Source organism: Lissotriton helveticus, chromosome 3_2, assembly GCF_964261635.1.
Source record: "Lissotriton helveticus chromosome 3_2, aLisHel1.1, whole genome shotgun sequence".
Taxonomy (NCBI): Eukaryota; Metazoa; Chordata; class Amphibia; order Caudata; family Salamandridae; genus Lissotriton; species Lissotriton helveticus.
Window position 1 is genome coordinate 485,162,693 of NC_136062.1, and position 15,544 is coordinate 485,178,236.

Genomic DNA, 15,544 nt, shown 5'->3' on the forward strand with positions numbered 1-15,544 from the left:
CAGAGCCAGAGGCCCTCTGACAGGGTGGCCATACAGCAACTCAAAGGGACTGAACCCTAATGATTTCTGAGGCACCTCCCTGTAGGCAAACAACAGGCATGGCAACAAGACATCCCATTTCCGCCTCATGGGCTCTTCCAGGCCCATAATCATGCCTTTCAACGTGCGGTTGAATCTCTCAACCAAACCATTTCCTTGAGGGTGGTAAGGAGTGGTGAATTTGTATGTCACCCCACACTCACTCCACAGGGACTTCATATATTTAGAAATGAAGTTTGTCCCGCGGTCCGAAACGACCTCCTTCGGAAATCCCACCCGGGAAAAGATCCCCATCAGGGCACGGCCCACCACTGGGGCGGTGACTGTCCTGAGCGGAAGGGCTTCCGGGTACCGAGTGGCATGGTCTACCAAGACCAGGATAAACCTGTTGCCTAGGGCTGTCTTGGGATCCAGGGGCCCCACGATGTCAATGCCCACCCGCTCAAAAGGGGTGCTCACCACGGGAAAGGGTTGGAGGGGTGCCACGCGCTTCCCTCCACTCTTGCCACTGGCCTGACAAGTCTGACAAGACTTACAAAAGGCAGAGACGTGCGTCTTCATCTGGGGCCAGTAGAAATGGGTGACAAGCCTGTGATAGGTCTTGTCTTGCCCCAGATGTCCTGCGAGAGGCACGTCATGAGCCAGACCCAGTAGGAAGTTCCTGAAGCGCTCCGGTACCACCAGCACACGGGCTGCGCCGGGCTCAGCGAACTTAGGCTCACTATAAAGTAAGTCATCCTCCCAATAGATCAAATGCTCCTTGGACCCCAGGCCTGCGGCCTGGTCAGCAGCCTGCTGCCGCACACCAATGAGAGAAGGGCACTCCTTCTGAGCCTGGCAGAATTCCTCCCTGGAGGGACCACCCTCTTGCTGCCACTGGGACAGGTCAGGCAATTCCCCTAGTTCGGCCACTTGCTCCCCTGTAGGTTCCAGGGCATCCCCTTCCGGGTCTGCCTCCTCCTGGACCGTGGAAACAGTGGGGGCCGGTTTCCCGCGCCCTCTACCCCTTCCTCTCTTGGCAGGTCCCTGGGCCATTGTTCCAGGCTCCAGCTCTGTTAGACCGCCCTCTCTTGCTGTCATTGCACGGGTGGACACACAGATCCACGCAGGCAAACCCAACATCTCCAAGTGAGTCCTGTGCTCCACCTCTTTCCAGGGGGAGCTCTCCAGGTCATTACCTAATAGACAATCTACAGGCAAGGCATCACTTACTACAATCTCCAAAATACCGGAGACTCCTCCCCATTCAAATGGAACTTTCGCCAGCCTGCAGTAGCGCACTGAACTGTCAGCTGCCACCACAGGCCGGAGTACCTGGGGAACAATTTGCTCTTCAGACACCCACTGACACCTAACAGATGTCACGCTGGCCCCTGTGTCTCTCAGAGCCTCCACCACCTGTCCATTGATGGTTACCTTCTGCCCGTATTTCTTAGTGTTTTGGGGCAGCAAGGTCTCCTGGGCCATCTCTCGGTCTCCTAAAGAGACAAGGGTCATCACTGCTAACCCTTCCTCCCCACTAGAGATCAAATCCCCTCCCAAAGCTACACTGGCCAATGCCGGTGCTGGAGCACCAGAGGGTGCTGGAGGTTTCTTTGGACATTTGGGGGCAATGTGCCCCACCTGCCCACATGTAAAGCAGGTAGGCGGGGGCCTGTTGTCCTGCTTGCCCTTACGGGGCCAGGACTTCTTAGACTTGGGGGGTTGAGACACCTTCTCCTGGGAACCAGTTTGGGGCCCTTTAGAAGACTCCTTTTGATTACCCGTGTCCCCCCCACTCTTCTGCGGAGGACCCTGTCCACCCTTGGCTGGGGTACTTACCACCCCCTTGTGGACCCTGGTGCTAGTCCACCGGTCCGCCTCTTTAGCAAGCTCACTGGGATCAGTTAACTTACTATCCAAAAGATGCTGGCGCAGCTCTGGGACACACAAACTACTTAAGTGCTCCCTACTAATCAAGTGACACAACCCCACATAATCAGTAACTTTGCTGCCCTTCATCCAACCTTCCAGTGCACGCGTGTACATACTCACACACTCCACCCAGGTACTTGAATCAAGCTTCTTGAAGTTCCTAAACTTCTGGCGGTACTGTTCAGCAGTGAGCCCATACCTGAGGCACAAAGCCTCCTTCATGGCGGAGTAGGACAAAGCATCCTCTGCTTCTAAGGGTGCCAAAACATCCCTCCCAGAGGCCTCAAAATGCTTCCACAATCCTGCTCCCCAATTCTTCTCAGGCACTTCATTCATCCTTAGGGCTAGTTCATACGCTCTAAACCACGCATAAATATCATCACCCCCCTGATAATTCTGTACCAGATCCTTTGGTATGTATACCTTACCCGCCTGTACTGGTTGTGCGCTGCCACCATTAGAACTGGGCACCCTCTCTTTATATTTGATGGCCAATTCCTTCATGCCCCTCTCATGAGCCAATTCGAGCTTCTTCTCCTCCAAAGCGAGAGCATCCCTTCTCTCCTGCGCCGCTCTCTCCTGCGCCTCTCTCTCAATTTCCAGGCGCAGTCTCTTCTCATCGGCGTCCGCTCTGAGTTTCAAAAGCTCAATCTCATGGGCCCTAGTTCTCTGATTCTCCTCCACTTCCTCTGGAGAAATATTCCTACTGGAGTGGGTGCTGCCGGCCCTAGACGCTGGCTTCGCCACTGGCAATTCACTGGGCCAAAACCCAATCTCCTGTGCGCCACCCTCTTCCATAGGAGCTTCTGGGACACCATGTTTGGCCTCCCACCAGGCCCTCAGAGCTGTCTGTAGCTCTTCCTTATTTGCGCCGCCCCTTACTGGGCATTCAAGCTGTTTGCAGACCTTTCTCAGTTGCTCCTTGTTATAGGTTAAAAACTTCTGGATTTCAAATTCCACCTCCACGTCTCCATTCACGCTTGGCGCTTTCCGAGACATGATGCTTCCTACCCTTTTTCAACTAAAAAGGTTTCACCAAAAAGAAAAAGTCTTGCGCAACCTGTTCTGCTAAACTAGACTAGTGATGTACAAGAAATCACTGCCGGTCAAGTGCAATTATTAGTTCAAAATCCCACCGCGAGCCACCAATGTTAGAACCGGGCGTCTCTGGTTGGCAAAGGTAAGTACCTTGGCCCAAGTAGGGACCCCTAGCTCCGGTCAGGGCAACGGAATAACCCTCTGAGATAACCCCTGCTCACCCTCTAGGTAGCATGGCGCGAGCAGTCTAGGCTAAACTCGGAGACAATGTGGATAACATTTGCACTTAACACAACAATAATCCCCAATCCACCACAAACTGAGACCACACAGGTAAGTATATTTTTATAAAAATATATAACTTTATCTAGTTTCAGCAAGGTAAATCAAGCAGTTGCACGATAATCACTTCTTTAGAACAGATAGCATTTCTAGTTTAGAGGTTGCACGTTAAACACTTCATCTAGAACAAGGTTGCACTTAATTCTTAGTAGGTCTTGTAAATAGGCAGTTCTTAGCATAAAAAGTAAGAATAGTCTCTAGTCTCTTAAATCAGCACTCAAAAATATGGCCACTGATTTATATGCAATTCGCTCTCAAAACGAACCAAGGAAAACAAGGTGGATGCCAACCTGTGCCAGAGGAATCATCCCCTGCCGCTGAGAAGCCTAAGCGCTACAAGCGCGTCTCACCCGAGGGCCGGGGGGGACTCCTTTTCCCTCCCCCGGCACTTCTCCTGCCTCAGGTGGACCTCGCTGGGGAGCGCTCATTCACGCTCGGGCCCGGCCGGTCTCAGCAGGCTCTCCGCCTGCTCTCAATCCTTCGGGGAGCGGCGGGGAGCAGAGACGGCAGGCCGGGGGCTCGAGCACTTCTCCAGATCCCTCGGCGAGGTCGGGTCAGTCTTCCCCGGTCCCGGCGGTGATCACAGCACTTCCTCGGCTCTCGCAGCAGCTTCAGCGAAGCCAGCCAATCCCGTCGCGGCGTTTCTGCCGAGCCCTCAGTGACGTCCGCAGCTCTGGGGGGAATCAGCCAATCCGGTCGCGGCACTTCTGCCGAGCCCTCCGCGACGTCACCGCAGCTTTGGGGGAATCGGCCAATCCGGTCGCGGCACTTCTGCCGAGCCCTCCGCGACGTCACCGCAGCTTTGGGGGAATCGGCCAATCCGGTCGCGGCACTTCTCTACCAGCCTCCGGCCACGGCCAATCACCGCACGGCCCCTTCGTGAATGCAAGCAGACCCTCGAGGTCGATTTCAGGGCCCGGGCCCGCGGCGGTGATGATGCAGGCAAGCGGACTTAACCCGCGCTGCGCTGGGGGAGCTTCAGAACCCCTCGGCCCCCACGAGCACGTGTCGATGAACACGCCGATCTCGGGGCAAAGCAGGCAGCAATCAGCGCGGCGCTCTCAATCAGAGCAGAGAGCAGCCAGCGCGCTATCCGGGACACACAGCCAGGCTTAGTCGAGCAGTCCCCGATGTTCACTGCACACAGCAGTTTCACGATCTCCCCGGCCCACAGCTTCAGGGGGGGGGCACAGCAGAGTCTTGCAGTCCTTGGGCAACCTTTATGTTCCTGGGTTGCAGACAGGGAGCCAGCTCTTCTCAGGCCCTTGGAGATTCAAGCTGTAGGCACAGCACACAGCAAAGTCTCAGCAGTTTCAAGCAGGCAGGGACACAGCCCACAGCAAAGTCCCTTTCCCCTTCTCAGCTTCCAGTGATACAGCAGAACAGGTCAGCCCTTAGAGCACACAGCAAGGCAATCTTCCTTTTGTTCTCTCGCCGTCCTCCTTCCAGCAGAGGGTCCGTCTTGATTGTAGAGTTTCAGAATCTAACTTTCTGCAGACAGGGGTCCTTTCCTTATACCCCCAATGTCTTTGAAGTTCTTGGTGCATGGAGGCCCTGGGTCCAGTCTAAACCAGTTCTGGGGGTTGCGGAGCACTGAGGTGTCTCTGGCTTTCTTCTTCCTGTCAGCTTCAGGGCCAGTGGGGTCAGTTGACCACCAGGAGAGAGCGAATGTGGGGGAGGTAGGCAGGCACAGCCCAGCACTTATCTGGCATTCCTTCCTCCCTCCTCCCAAGCAGGCAGATGTGCCCTTTCATCCCCGGGATGGCTCCGACCCTCTCCTCTGGGGCTCTGCAGCCCCTTCCTGTCACATCCAGACCAGGCAGACATTCCACAAACCCAGGCACACAGAAAAAGGTTTAGACAAGAGAACAGCCACTTTCTAAAAGTGCTATTCTCCAACACAGGATTTAAAAACACCCTTCACTAAAAGATGTGTCATTAAATTCTGAGTCCAGGGGTATCTTTCACTTATGTCCCATCTTGTTCCTATGGGGAGATAGGCTGGTATCACATGGGCCCAGCCCCCCTCCATGTTACGCTATGGAGCAAGATAGCCTTACAGCAGTGAGCACACAAAATGGCTGTAGCCCACTACCAGAGCATAGTACCTGCACTAGCACATGCTCTACCTTATCCATACACTGCACCCTGCCCAGGGGGGTACCTTGAGCCTTCCATAGGGGTGACTGATGTGCACAGACAGGGAAGGATTGGGCCTAGCCAGTGGGGACACTGGCCAGGCTGACATGGCAGTCACTGACTGCACACAGGCCCTGCGCTGGCAGGCCTGAGTCACCTTTTAAAAGCTACTCGTGTGGGTGGCGCAATCTGCGCTGCAGGCCCACTAGTAGCATTTGACATCACCAGCCCTGGCACACACAGTGCCCTCTACTAGGGACTTCGTGGTGATACAAATATGCCAATTAGGTATACTCAATCAATAGCACAATTTACAGAAGGAGCACTTACACTCTGACACTGATCAGCAGTGGCAGAGTGTCCAAAACATCTAAACCAGCAAAAACGAAATCCAGCACAGCATCAAAACACATGAGTCAGAGGCAAAAAGATGGGGGAAGAACCACGCCAAAAGGTGTCAGGTCTAACAGAAATCAATTCTGAATGGGAAAGGTAACAACCCCATGACCTGGAAGTATTCAGGGTGCCGCACAACTCTGAAGGGTGGGAGTGGTAGTACGAAAAAGACCAGGTGCTTTTAGCTTACTAGGACTTATATGAATTTATGGAGTACAATAAAAAAAATTATGCCTTTTAATGTATGTCACTTTATAAATCTTCAAAACAAACAATTCATTTAGTGTATTTGTTGCTCTTGAAACAGGAAGGAAAGCTGGACTTTAAGATCCTTTAAATAAATCTCAGCACGCAGGAAGATTAAGTTAGTTGACCCTGTGGAAGAGCATCTGTCATCAGGTCGAGTCAGTGCTTCAGAGGGCTTTTCAGCTCCAGTGAGGCATCTCATCAACTCTCCCGTTCCTTCTCCGAATGCAGGACTAGACTAAGCATGAGGGCGCAGGGGAGGCCATGCAAAACCACATTTTAGGCATGCAGCCTTGTACTATCCTTAATATACAGTCACCTACCTTAAGCACAAGATACGGAATGAAAGAAGTCGCCTCGTTTTCAGTAAGGTGGTACTCCTCCTGGCTCAGCAGTGCAAACAGCAGCTTGAGATACTCCAGAACCTTCATCAATACGCTGGTGTTGGTGTCGAAGAACCGCAGGGTGAACCACTTCAAGATCAGATCCAGAGATCCGATCACACCTTCTTTCTCAATTTCCAGGTGCTGAGAAGAGAAAAAGTGACCAGTCAAGACAGACAAAACAGCCCAACCAGAGGAGCATCCCTCATCAAACGGCAAACGCCAGAGTTGCCTCGGAACTTTGCAGGTTATGCCCACTCCTGCTATCTAGAGTAAAGTCTGAAACAGATCTGCACTGTAGTATCGTCATCAATAGTTTAGAATAATTTGCCACTGTCCAGGGACCCTGGAACACTGACACGGTCTCATAAATTGCCAACAATCCAGTAGGAATGAAGAATCGTATGTTGCTGAACACTTACCAAAAACCGAAATAAACAAGGTTTTGGGATTTCTAGGCATTAAAAGGATGAGAAAGGAACTATCTCGGACTAGATTTCAACACCTATGTAAAACCTTGCTTTGAAAAGCATTCACAATGAGGACAAGCACAGTACGATAGGCTAGCTTTAGGAGCTGAAAATAGGTAATGTCCCTTGGAGGCTCCTGAAGTTAACGACTTATGATGCCTTGAACTGGCAGAAAGTTATTTTCTTCAACACTTAAGACTGGAATCATGGGAACACTCATTCGTCTTCTTTAGAGACAAGAGTGAAGCAATTTTTTAGCCCTTCTTAAAAAAATGTCATCTCAAAATACCACCTCTATTCGTGAAGTGCCACTCATGTGGGGAGGAAGAAGGCGGCTTTCAACACACAAGGTCTATGCAGTGCGGCTGCCCTCTACTATGTCAAACTGTGAATTCTGCCAAAAAGGACTAAAAGAACATTTAAGGACAGAAAAGGTGTAGGAAGCTGGCTCGGAGTATGGTATGCCACTAGGTAGTAATATCGTGCACGGAGTCCAGGGGTTCCCCAAAACTGTACAGGGCTCAATGCAAAACCCAAAGTGCTCTATTATTGGTAGTGTGGGCGAGCAGACTTTGGCCGAACAGAGAAGACATTTATTGTACAACAGTGATCAATAATGACCACAGGACTCAAGAGGGTGATCTAGACCAATTTTAGAAAAATATACTTTGCATTTTATTTTAAGACCAAGGTCTTCGTAATAAGGTAAATACTTTTTAATTAAAAAATAATTTACACTTTGAATACTGGACACTCCAAAACTTATCAACACAGACCAATGTTATCCTATGGGGAAAAAATATTGCGGTTAAACAGATAACTTACAATCACAGTCTTCGGAGCCAAAAGTCAGCAAGGGAAAGGAGCCAGGCGAGTAGCAAAACTGCACAACCAGCGGCACAGAGGCGGCCTGGTGTGGAAGACTAAAGCACAAGTTACTTACCGTCGGTAACTATATATCTGTAAGAAACAGTAGTTAGTATTCGATTCCTTACCTTATAATATCCCCAGGAGTCAGACTGGATCCGGAAATTTTTTGCGTAGCAGTACCCATGCGCGTCGGTAGGCGTCGTCCGCGGCTCCGCATCAGTCGTCTGCGTCGTGGGACCCGTGATGACGTCGTCGGAGTACATAGACGCCGCCTCCGCACGCAGACGTCAGTTCTTATACACAGCTTTTCCACGCCAGAAACGCAGAGCCATGATAAAAACCAACACTGGTGCAATGAAACTAGGGACCTGAAAGGGGATGACCTTAACCCTAGATATCGGTTCGCAGAACGGGGAGGATGTGTGGGGCGGTAAGGAATCTAATACTAACTACTGTTTCTTACAGATATATCGTTACCAAAGGTAAGTAACTTGTGCATCTGAAAGAAACAGGTTAGTATTAGATTCCTTACCTTAGAATAGATACCCCAGCAATACCAACCCCGGTGGTGGGTCTGCGAACCAATGATCACACCAGAAAGTCCTGAAGAACGGAACGGCCGAAAAAACCATCTCTCCGGACTTGGCTGTCCAGGCAGTAGTGTTTAGCGAACGTGTGCAGCGAGGCCCACGTAGCTGCCTGACAGATGTCCTGCAAGGGCAATCCCCGGCCCAGGGTAGTAGTAGCCGTAGTGGCCCGTGTGGAATGGGCACGAAGCCCCACAGGAGGCTCCTTTCGAGCCAAAGAGTAACAAGCCTTGATGCACAAGACGACCCATCGAGAAATGGTTCGTTGTGCACCGCCGGTCCCTTCTTGGCACCCACGTAACCAACAAAGAGTTGGTCATCCACCTGGAACTGGCGTTTGCGATCCAGATAGAAAGAGAGCGCACGTTTTGGGTACAGACAGTGGAGCCGCTCTTCCTCTTTAGAGGGATGCGGAGGCGGAAAGAAGGTGGGCAAAGTGATGGACTGCCCGATGTGGAAGGCTGTGACTATCTTGGGCAGGAAAGAGGGTCGCGTCTGCAACACAACTTTGTCCGGATGGACTGAAATGAAAGGACGCTTAGAAGAAAGGGCCTGGAGCTCACTCACTCTCCTGGCAGAGGTGATGGCAACCAGGAAAGCAGTCTTCAGAGTAAGAAGGCGAAGAGGACAGTTATGGAGTGGCTCAAAGGGAGCACACATCAGAAAAGTTAGAACAAGGTTCAAGTCCCACTGAGGCATCATGAAAGGAAATGGAGGAAACAGGAGTGATGCCCTTCAAAAACCTATTCACAACCGGGGACTTGAACAAAGGGCTGATCAAGTAGCCTTAAGAAGGCGGAAATGGCCGAGCGGTAGCCCTTTAGAGTGCCCAGAGCAGAGCCCTGCTGGGCAAGAGAGAGAAGAAAGAGAAGAACCTCTGAAAGAGGGGCACAAAGGGGATCCACAGCCTTTGCTGTGCACCATGCCACAAATTTGTTCCACCTACAGGCGTATACCGATTTTGTGGAGGGACACCTGGCTGCCAGAATGACGTTACAAACTTCAGGAGGCAAGTCAAATGGCTTCAACTGCCACCGCTAAATCTCCACGCATGTAAGTGGAGACTGGACAGGTTCGGGTGGAGGACCGTCCCCTGCTGCTGCGACAGAAGGTCCTCCTGAAGAGGCAGACTAATCGGGGGATCGACTGACATGCTGTGTAGCTCGGGATACCAGTATCTTCGTGCCCAGTCCGGAGCCACAAGAATGACTGGGGCCCGGTCGCGCCTGATCTTCAGCACTCTGGGTAGAAGTGGTATAGGCGGAAAGGCGTACAACAGACCGCAACTCCACTTGCTATGAAAAGCGTCTCCGAGCGAGTGCTGCCTTGGAAATTCCAACACGAAGAACTGATGACATTGCGCAGTCTATTCTGTGGCGAATAGATCTAACCAAGGCTCTCCCCACTGCTGAAAGAGGCCATGCGCCACGTCCGAATGCAGACGCCATTCGTGATCCATCATGCACCAACGGCTGAGTTCGTCCGCACTGGCGTTCAGGGAACCTGCCAAGTCTTGAACCACCAGGGTCACGCCCTTATGTTCCACCCACTGCTAGAGGCGCAGAGCCTCCTGGCAAAGGGTCCATGGCCCCACCCCGCCCTGTTTGTTGCAGTACCACATGGCGGTGGTGTTGTCCGTGAACACCTGCACTACACTCCCCCGGACAGAGGGGAGGAATGCCTTCAGTGCAAGTCTGATCGCCCGTAGCTCCAGAAGGTTGATATGGAGCTGGGACTCCGCCGGAGACCAGAGGCCTCTGATCTCGCCTCTCCCATGTGGCCACCCGTGAACACCAGTGGGGAGCAGGTGAGGCCAAAGGGGAGCACGGTAAACTGAAAGTGCTCGTGGCCTACCGTGAACCGCAGGTAGCACCGGTGGGCCGGCAGGACGGGGATGTGGAAATAAGCGTCCTGCAAGTCCAACACTACCATCCAGTCTCCTGGGTCCAGGGCAGCCAAGACCTGAGCCAGTGTCAGCATCTTGAACCTCTCCTTCCGGAGGAAGCCGTTGATGTTCCGCAGGTCCAATATAGGGCGTAGGCCCCCTATGCCCTTCTTGGGAACCAAGAAGTAGTGGGAGTAACTGTGAGAAGTTGGCCTGATACATGATGCTCACTAGTTCTAGTGATCACCTTGTATCAGTCCAAACAACCCATATGGTGATTGGTTAAAAGTCAACCTTATAGACCAGCTATCCTAATGGTAGCATGGACAAAGCAGTCTTAGGCTAAACTCTTTTGGCATGTGAAGCCAGCTGTTTTACCACACATAACCCCTTGAATACCAGATGAAAGGACACCACACAGGTTGTTATGAAAATAAACAGTATATTTATTAATAACAAACACCTCTGAACTCTTTATGAGATCAGATTATGCTAGCACCTCCCAAGGCAGGAAACCCTTTGTCCAGGCCTCCCTCGCTGGAAGGACTCCCAGCCTGTCTGTGGTGGCAGCATCCATTTTGTGATGCTGAGGCTTCGTTTAACTTTAACCGGGGTTCACAGTTACATACATGTCGTGTCCCTCTGGAAGGGTGGAATGCTACCCCCGTCGCCAGAATTGGCGAGGGGGTAGTATTCCAATTCGTATGACACCTTACTCGACATGTTTTGATGTTATACCAAAGTTAGCATTCAACCGCGAGGATTATAATGCACTTAAGAGTATATGGTATAGCGTTATCATGAACAGCTATAAGGACTTTGTTCCGCAAGCTGCAGAGAGACTCAGCTCATGCTAGAGCACCATCTCACATAATTCCAAGCACTCTGCCTTCAGGATTGATGAGGCCTGCCATAGGAGTGACTAATAGGAATATATGTGTCCATTTTAGGGTTAGATATAGGTATACTATATCTATAGCAAAGGGTGATTACACCACCTTGCCCCAGCTGTCTTAGCAGCCAGTTGTGTCAATTTTGGATGGCCAGCCAGGGGTGGCATAATACATGCTGCAGCCCCTGGTAGGCCCTGGGTACACCTATGCCCTGGGTACCTAAGGTACACTGTATAGGGGCTGATAAGGTGACCCAGCATCCAATTAGGTATGTACCCAAGGTACATGGAGTCCATTTTACAGAGAGCAATTAGTCTGGGGTCCTGAATAGCAGGGCCCCAGGCCAACTAGGTTGAAAACCAGCTTAACACTAGGCAAAAAGTTAAGGGTAACAACAATAAACAGAGGTAACAGTTATACAGGAGCGCACTGCGTGTGTAAGACAGTGTATATACCAGTTGAAGTCCAGTTGGTGCTCTAAGTGGAAAGAGTAGGTTACCACTACTACAATTGAAGTCAACAAGTGACTAAACAAACAGTTATCCACCAAGCACTCCGCTTTCAAATAATTCAGTGAGTCCAAATGTTCATATTTTTAATCTCTTCTTATCGTCATTCGATTTCTTCATCCAATGAATTAAACAATAACAGCCAACACGTGTTTCGTCTAGTCAGTCTATGACATATAGACTTCTTCAGGGCTGCAGTAATACAATAACCAATAATACATATCATAATCATGTACTAAATACCAGTACACAACTCAGATGCACCGAACAGTGTATATAGAAAAGAGTAGAGCAGGAAGAGCTAATCACCAAGAAGAAAACCTGAAATATCCAAATCGTGAATTAAGTACCCTAGACATCCAAGTAAGAGTACAAAGCACTAGAAAGGAGACAGTAATAATTGAAAATGTACCACGTTAAATCCAATGTTGCAAGAAGCTGGTAATTATCCTAAAATACCAAATGAGACCAGATCATAAACCATACCGTACAGACAAAGTCTTTATGTAATGTTAAGGTGTCAACTTATTAACTCACCAATAGTGTAAGTAACAAAAAAGTTGGGGGTAACCATAGTCAGATATCCACCTTCCTACAGTAACAACCACACCCTACTTCTGGCCCAGGAACGCGCTCGACGGCCCCCTTGGCCAAGAGGGCCGTAACTTCCCTCCGCAGAAGATTCAAGTGATTCCCCGACACCCGGTGGTACTGTGGTGGCATGGCTGGAGGGGTCGCCTCGAAGGGGAGGGAGTAGCCCCTTCGGACGATTTCCAGCACCCACCTGTCCGATGTGATGACGCGCCAGTGGAGGACTGGCGTCTCGTGGGCCTGAAAGCTCGGACTAGGAGGGCTTTGAGGCGGATGCTGCGGGGGTGGATGTGGACTGGCCTCGTCGTTGTCCCCGGGCACCACCACGGCGGTTACCACGTCCGCTGCCGCGGTGAATGTTAGTCTGGGACCCGTGGCTGGCAGGACGTGTGGGGGTGCCCCTTCCGTCGACACGAAAGGGGCGAAAGGCAGCAGATTGCTGGTGCAGCAGACAGGCCCAAGGACTTGACCGTAGCCCTGGAGTCCATAAAGCGCTCAAGCGCACTGTCTGCCTTGTCGCCAAAGAGGCGACGGCCATCAAACGGCATGTCCATAAGGGTGTTTTGGACATCAGCCGAAAAGTTGGCGGACCTCAGCCAGGCATGGCGACGAATCGCCACCGTCGTTGCCCTCGCTCTACCCAGCGAGTCTGTTGTATCCAGTCCACATCTGATTGAGTACCATGCCGAATCTCAACCCTAGGGGAGAGGAGCTGGCCTAAGGGCTAGGGCGCTCGACCTCTGACCTGGGTTCGAGTCTCGGTAACGACGCCAAAAAAACCTCCTGTGATTCTGGGCAAATCACTTAATCTCCCTGTGCCTAAAATGAATGTGTGTCCTCATGTAACGTAATTGGTGCTATGAAAAGTGCTCTGATACCCGATTCAGTTCGGGTCTAGTTCGCGCTATATGAAACTCTGCAAAAAAAAAAACCCTCCGCAAGGGCTTGGGTGAGTTTAGTCCGGGCCTCCTCCGGACATTGTGGCAGCACGGCCGCAACCGGGTCCCACAGAGAGTGGGTAGAACAGCCCAAGAGGCACGCGGTGTTAACTGACCGCAACCCCAAACTCAGGGAGGAGAACATTTTTTTGCCATACTGTTCGTACCTCTTGGATTCCCGATCGGGGAGCGCTGTCGGGAATGAGGTCTGGTAGTTAGAGGCCTGGAGGACCAGACTCTTGGGGGTGGGGTGGGTGGACAGGAAGTAAGGCTCTCCCGGAGCGGGTGGTGGCGTCTGGCCACGTTCCCATCTACAGGGGGACCTGTAGCGGGCCTGGACCAGGTCCCCAGAAGAACGTCAGACAAGTCCTCATTAAACGGCAACAGAGGCTCCGCCGATCTTGCTTGCGGTTTAAGGACCTCAGTGAGGAGGTTAGTCCTCACTGCCACAACAGGGAGTTCAAGAGATAAGGCCTTGGCCACCTGCGTCAACACCATACTATAGGCTGCCCCCTCCTCCGTAGCTAAGGTAGGAGGGGAGACAAAATCAGTGTCCGGCGAAGTGTCCAGACCACTGGCGTCCCCAAGCTCACTTGCCCAGTCCTGATAAGACTGGCACTCTTGTGCCAGAGGGTCCTCAGACCCCTCCCAATCTTCCTCGCCAACCATCTCCTGGTACTCAGGATCAAAAGATGGGGCGGGATCATAGAAGAAGAAATCTCCCATCGGAGTCTAAAGCGGCGTAGAGCGACGCCGCTCCGGCGCCGCACTGAGGGGGGGGGGGCTGGAGGACGGCGTCGGCGCGGTCATAAGGTTGACCGGCGATGACCCGGATCCGGAGGGGCCCCTGCGGCGTCGGGACAGAAGTCGCCGGGGCTGAAGCACCCGACGGCGCCGGGGCCGAAGCACCCGACGGCGCCGGGGCCAAAGCCCCCAGCCCGCTTGGGCTCCTAGTCGGGGCCGCTTGGACTGACGGAGCAGCGAGTGACCTCAAGTCATGAGGAAGGCCTCAATCTCTCCTGGCGTCGTGTTCTACCCTGGGACCGGCAGGTATGGAGCAGGCCGTGACGCCTGCGACTCAAGGCGGAGCCGCGTGGGCGGTGTCACCCGAACCCCCAGCCGCGTCAGGCAAGCGTTTGGGGGAGTCGGAAGAGCGATGCCACCTCTTCGACTTCTTGTGCCTCTTACCAGAGGACTTGGAGCTCGAAGGAGTGGTGTCGATCCTCCGAGCCGTGATGACTCTGGCCCCGCGACTGGTCTCTCGACCTCCTTCCGAACCGGGTCCTCAAACGGCGCGGGGTCGACTGCCAGAGCTCGAGGCGCTTGCGGGACCGCTCCCGCCTAGCCTTCGACATCAAGGCCCGGCATCGTGGTCGGGCCCCAGGCAATGAAGACACCGTCGATGGGGGTCGGTAACCGACATCAGTCGGTTGCAGTCGACACAGGGCTTGAACCCGGGCATCCCTACCGGCATTGAAAAATTATCAAAACAGATCAAATAATTTTGTGAAAAAGTGACTAAAGGTACCACTGTTCCCGGATCGGCGCTTGCTGGCGCGGGAAAAATAGGAACGGACGTCAGCGCGCGAGGGCGGCGTGGCCGCCGGGTAGGAGCGCTCGGTTAGAGCTCCTGTGCTGGGGATCCAGATTTGTTGTTTTTATCCCAGTCAGCCTCGAGCTACGCTGACCGGAGCCCCGCTCCACAAAGAGTAACTGGATCAACAAGTAACTGGACTTAAAGAGTAACTGGATTTGCTTACCTGCTCGAGGAAACGTGCGGAGAACCCCGATTTACAGGAGACTGAGACCAGCAGGAGAGGACCGAGCAGTTCCCGTTGTCCTCCTCGGACCCGGAGCTCTCCACTCCAGTTTGCGGAGCTCGTTTCTCGGATGACTGCTGCCTGGAGACAGCTGTGGGTGTCCGGTGTGCCTGGTGAGTTCGGTGGTTAGCTAATGGACGTCGATGAAGTAGACCACTGCTGGCGCCTGGAGAACGGTGAGCACTTCACGTCGAAGGTGTCCTGCCTGCGAGTGCTGCCGGGACTACTAGTGACTGCTGCCGGGACCCCCGAGGTTCCTAACCTACCCTAGACCGGGAGCTGTGTGCCCTGTCCCGTCCGACTGGCGGTGCGCTCTGGGTCTGGTCGCCTGCGCTGCACGGCGGCACCGGAGGAGGTGGGCGCCTGATATTGGTGAGGCGGAGGAGTAGGAAGACGGGGAGGACTGGCCGAGCGCGGGCTTCCACGCCTGGTTGGGCGCCTCGCCTGGTGACCGCCGCGGGCCAAGACCCACGCCTCACACGCC

General features: G+C 52.8%; 1 protein-coding gene across 6 annotated transcripts in view; it reads right to left on the minus strand.

Moving 5' to 3' along the window:
• CKAP5 (cytoskeleton associated protein 5) overlaps positions 1–15,544 on the minus strand; it is a 722,261-nt gene that overhangs the window by 233,804 nt on the left and 472,913 nt on the right. For all 6 annotated transcript variants that reach the window (XM_078684427.1, XM_078684424.1, XM_078684429.1 and 3 more), the window contains one exon: positions 6,438–6,641. In XM_078684427.1, coding sequence (XP_078540553.1) covers positions 6,438–6,641 — 204 coding nt within the window. The remainder of the gene's footprint in view (positions 1–6,437; positions 6,642–15,544) is intronic.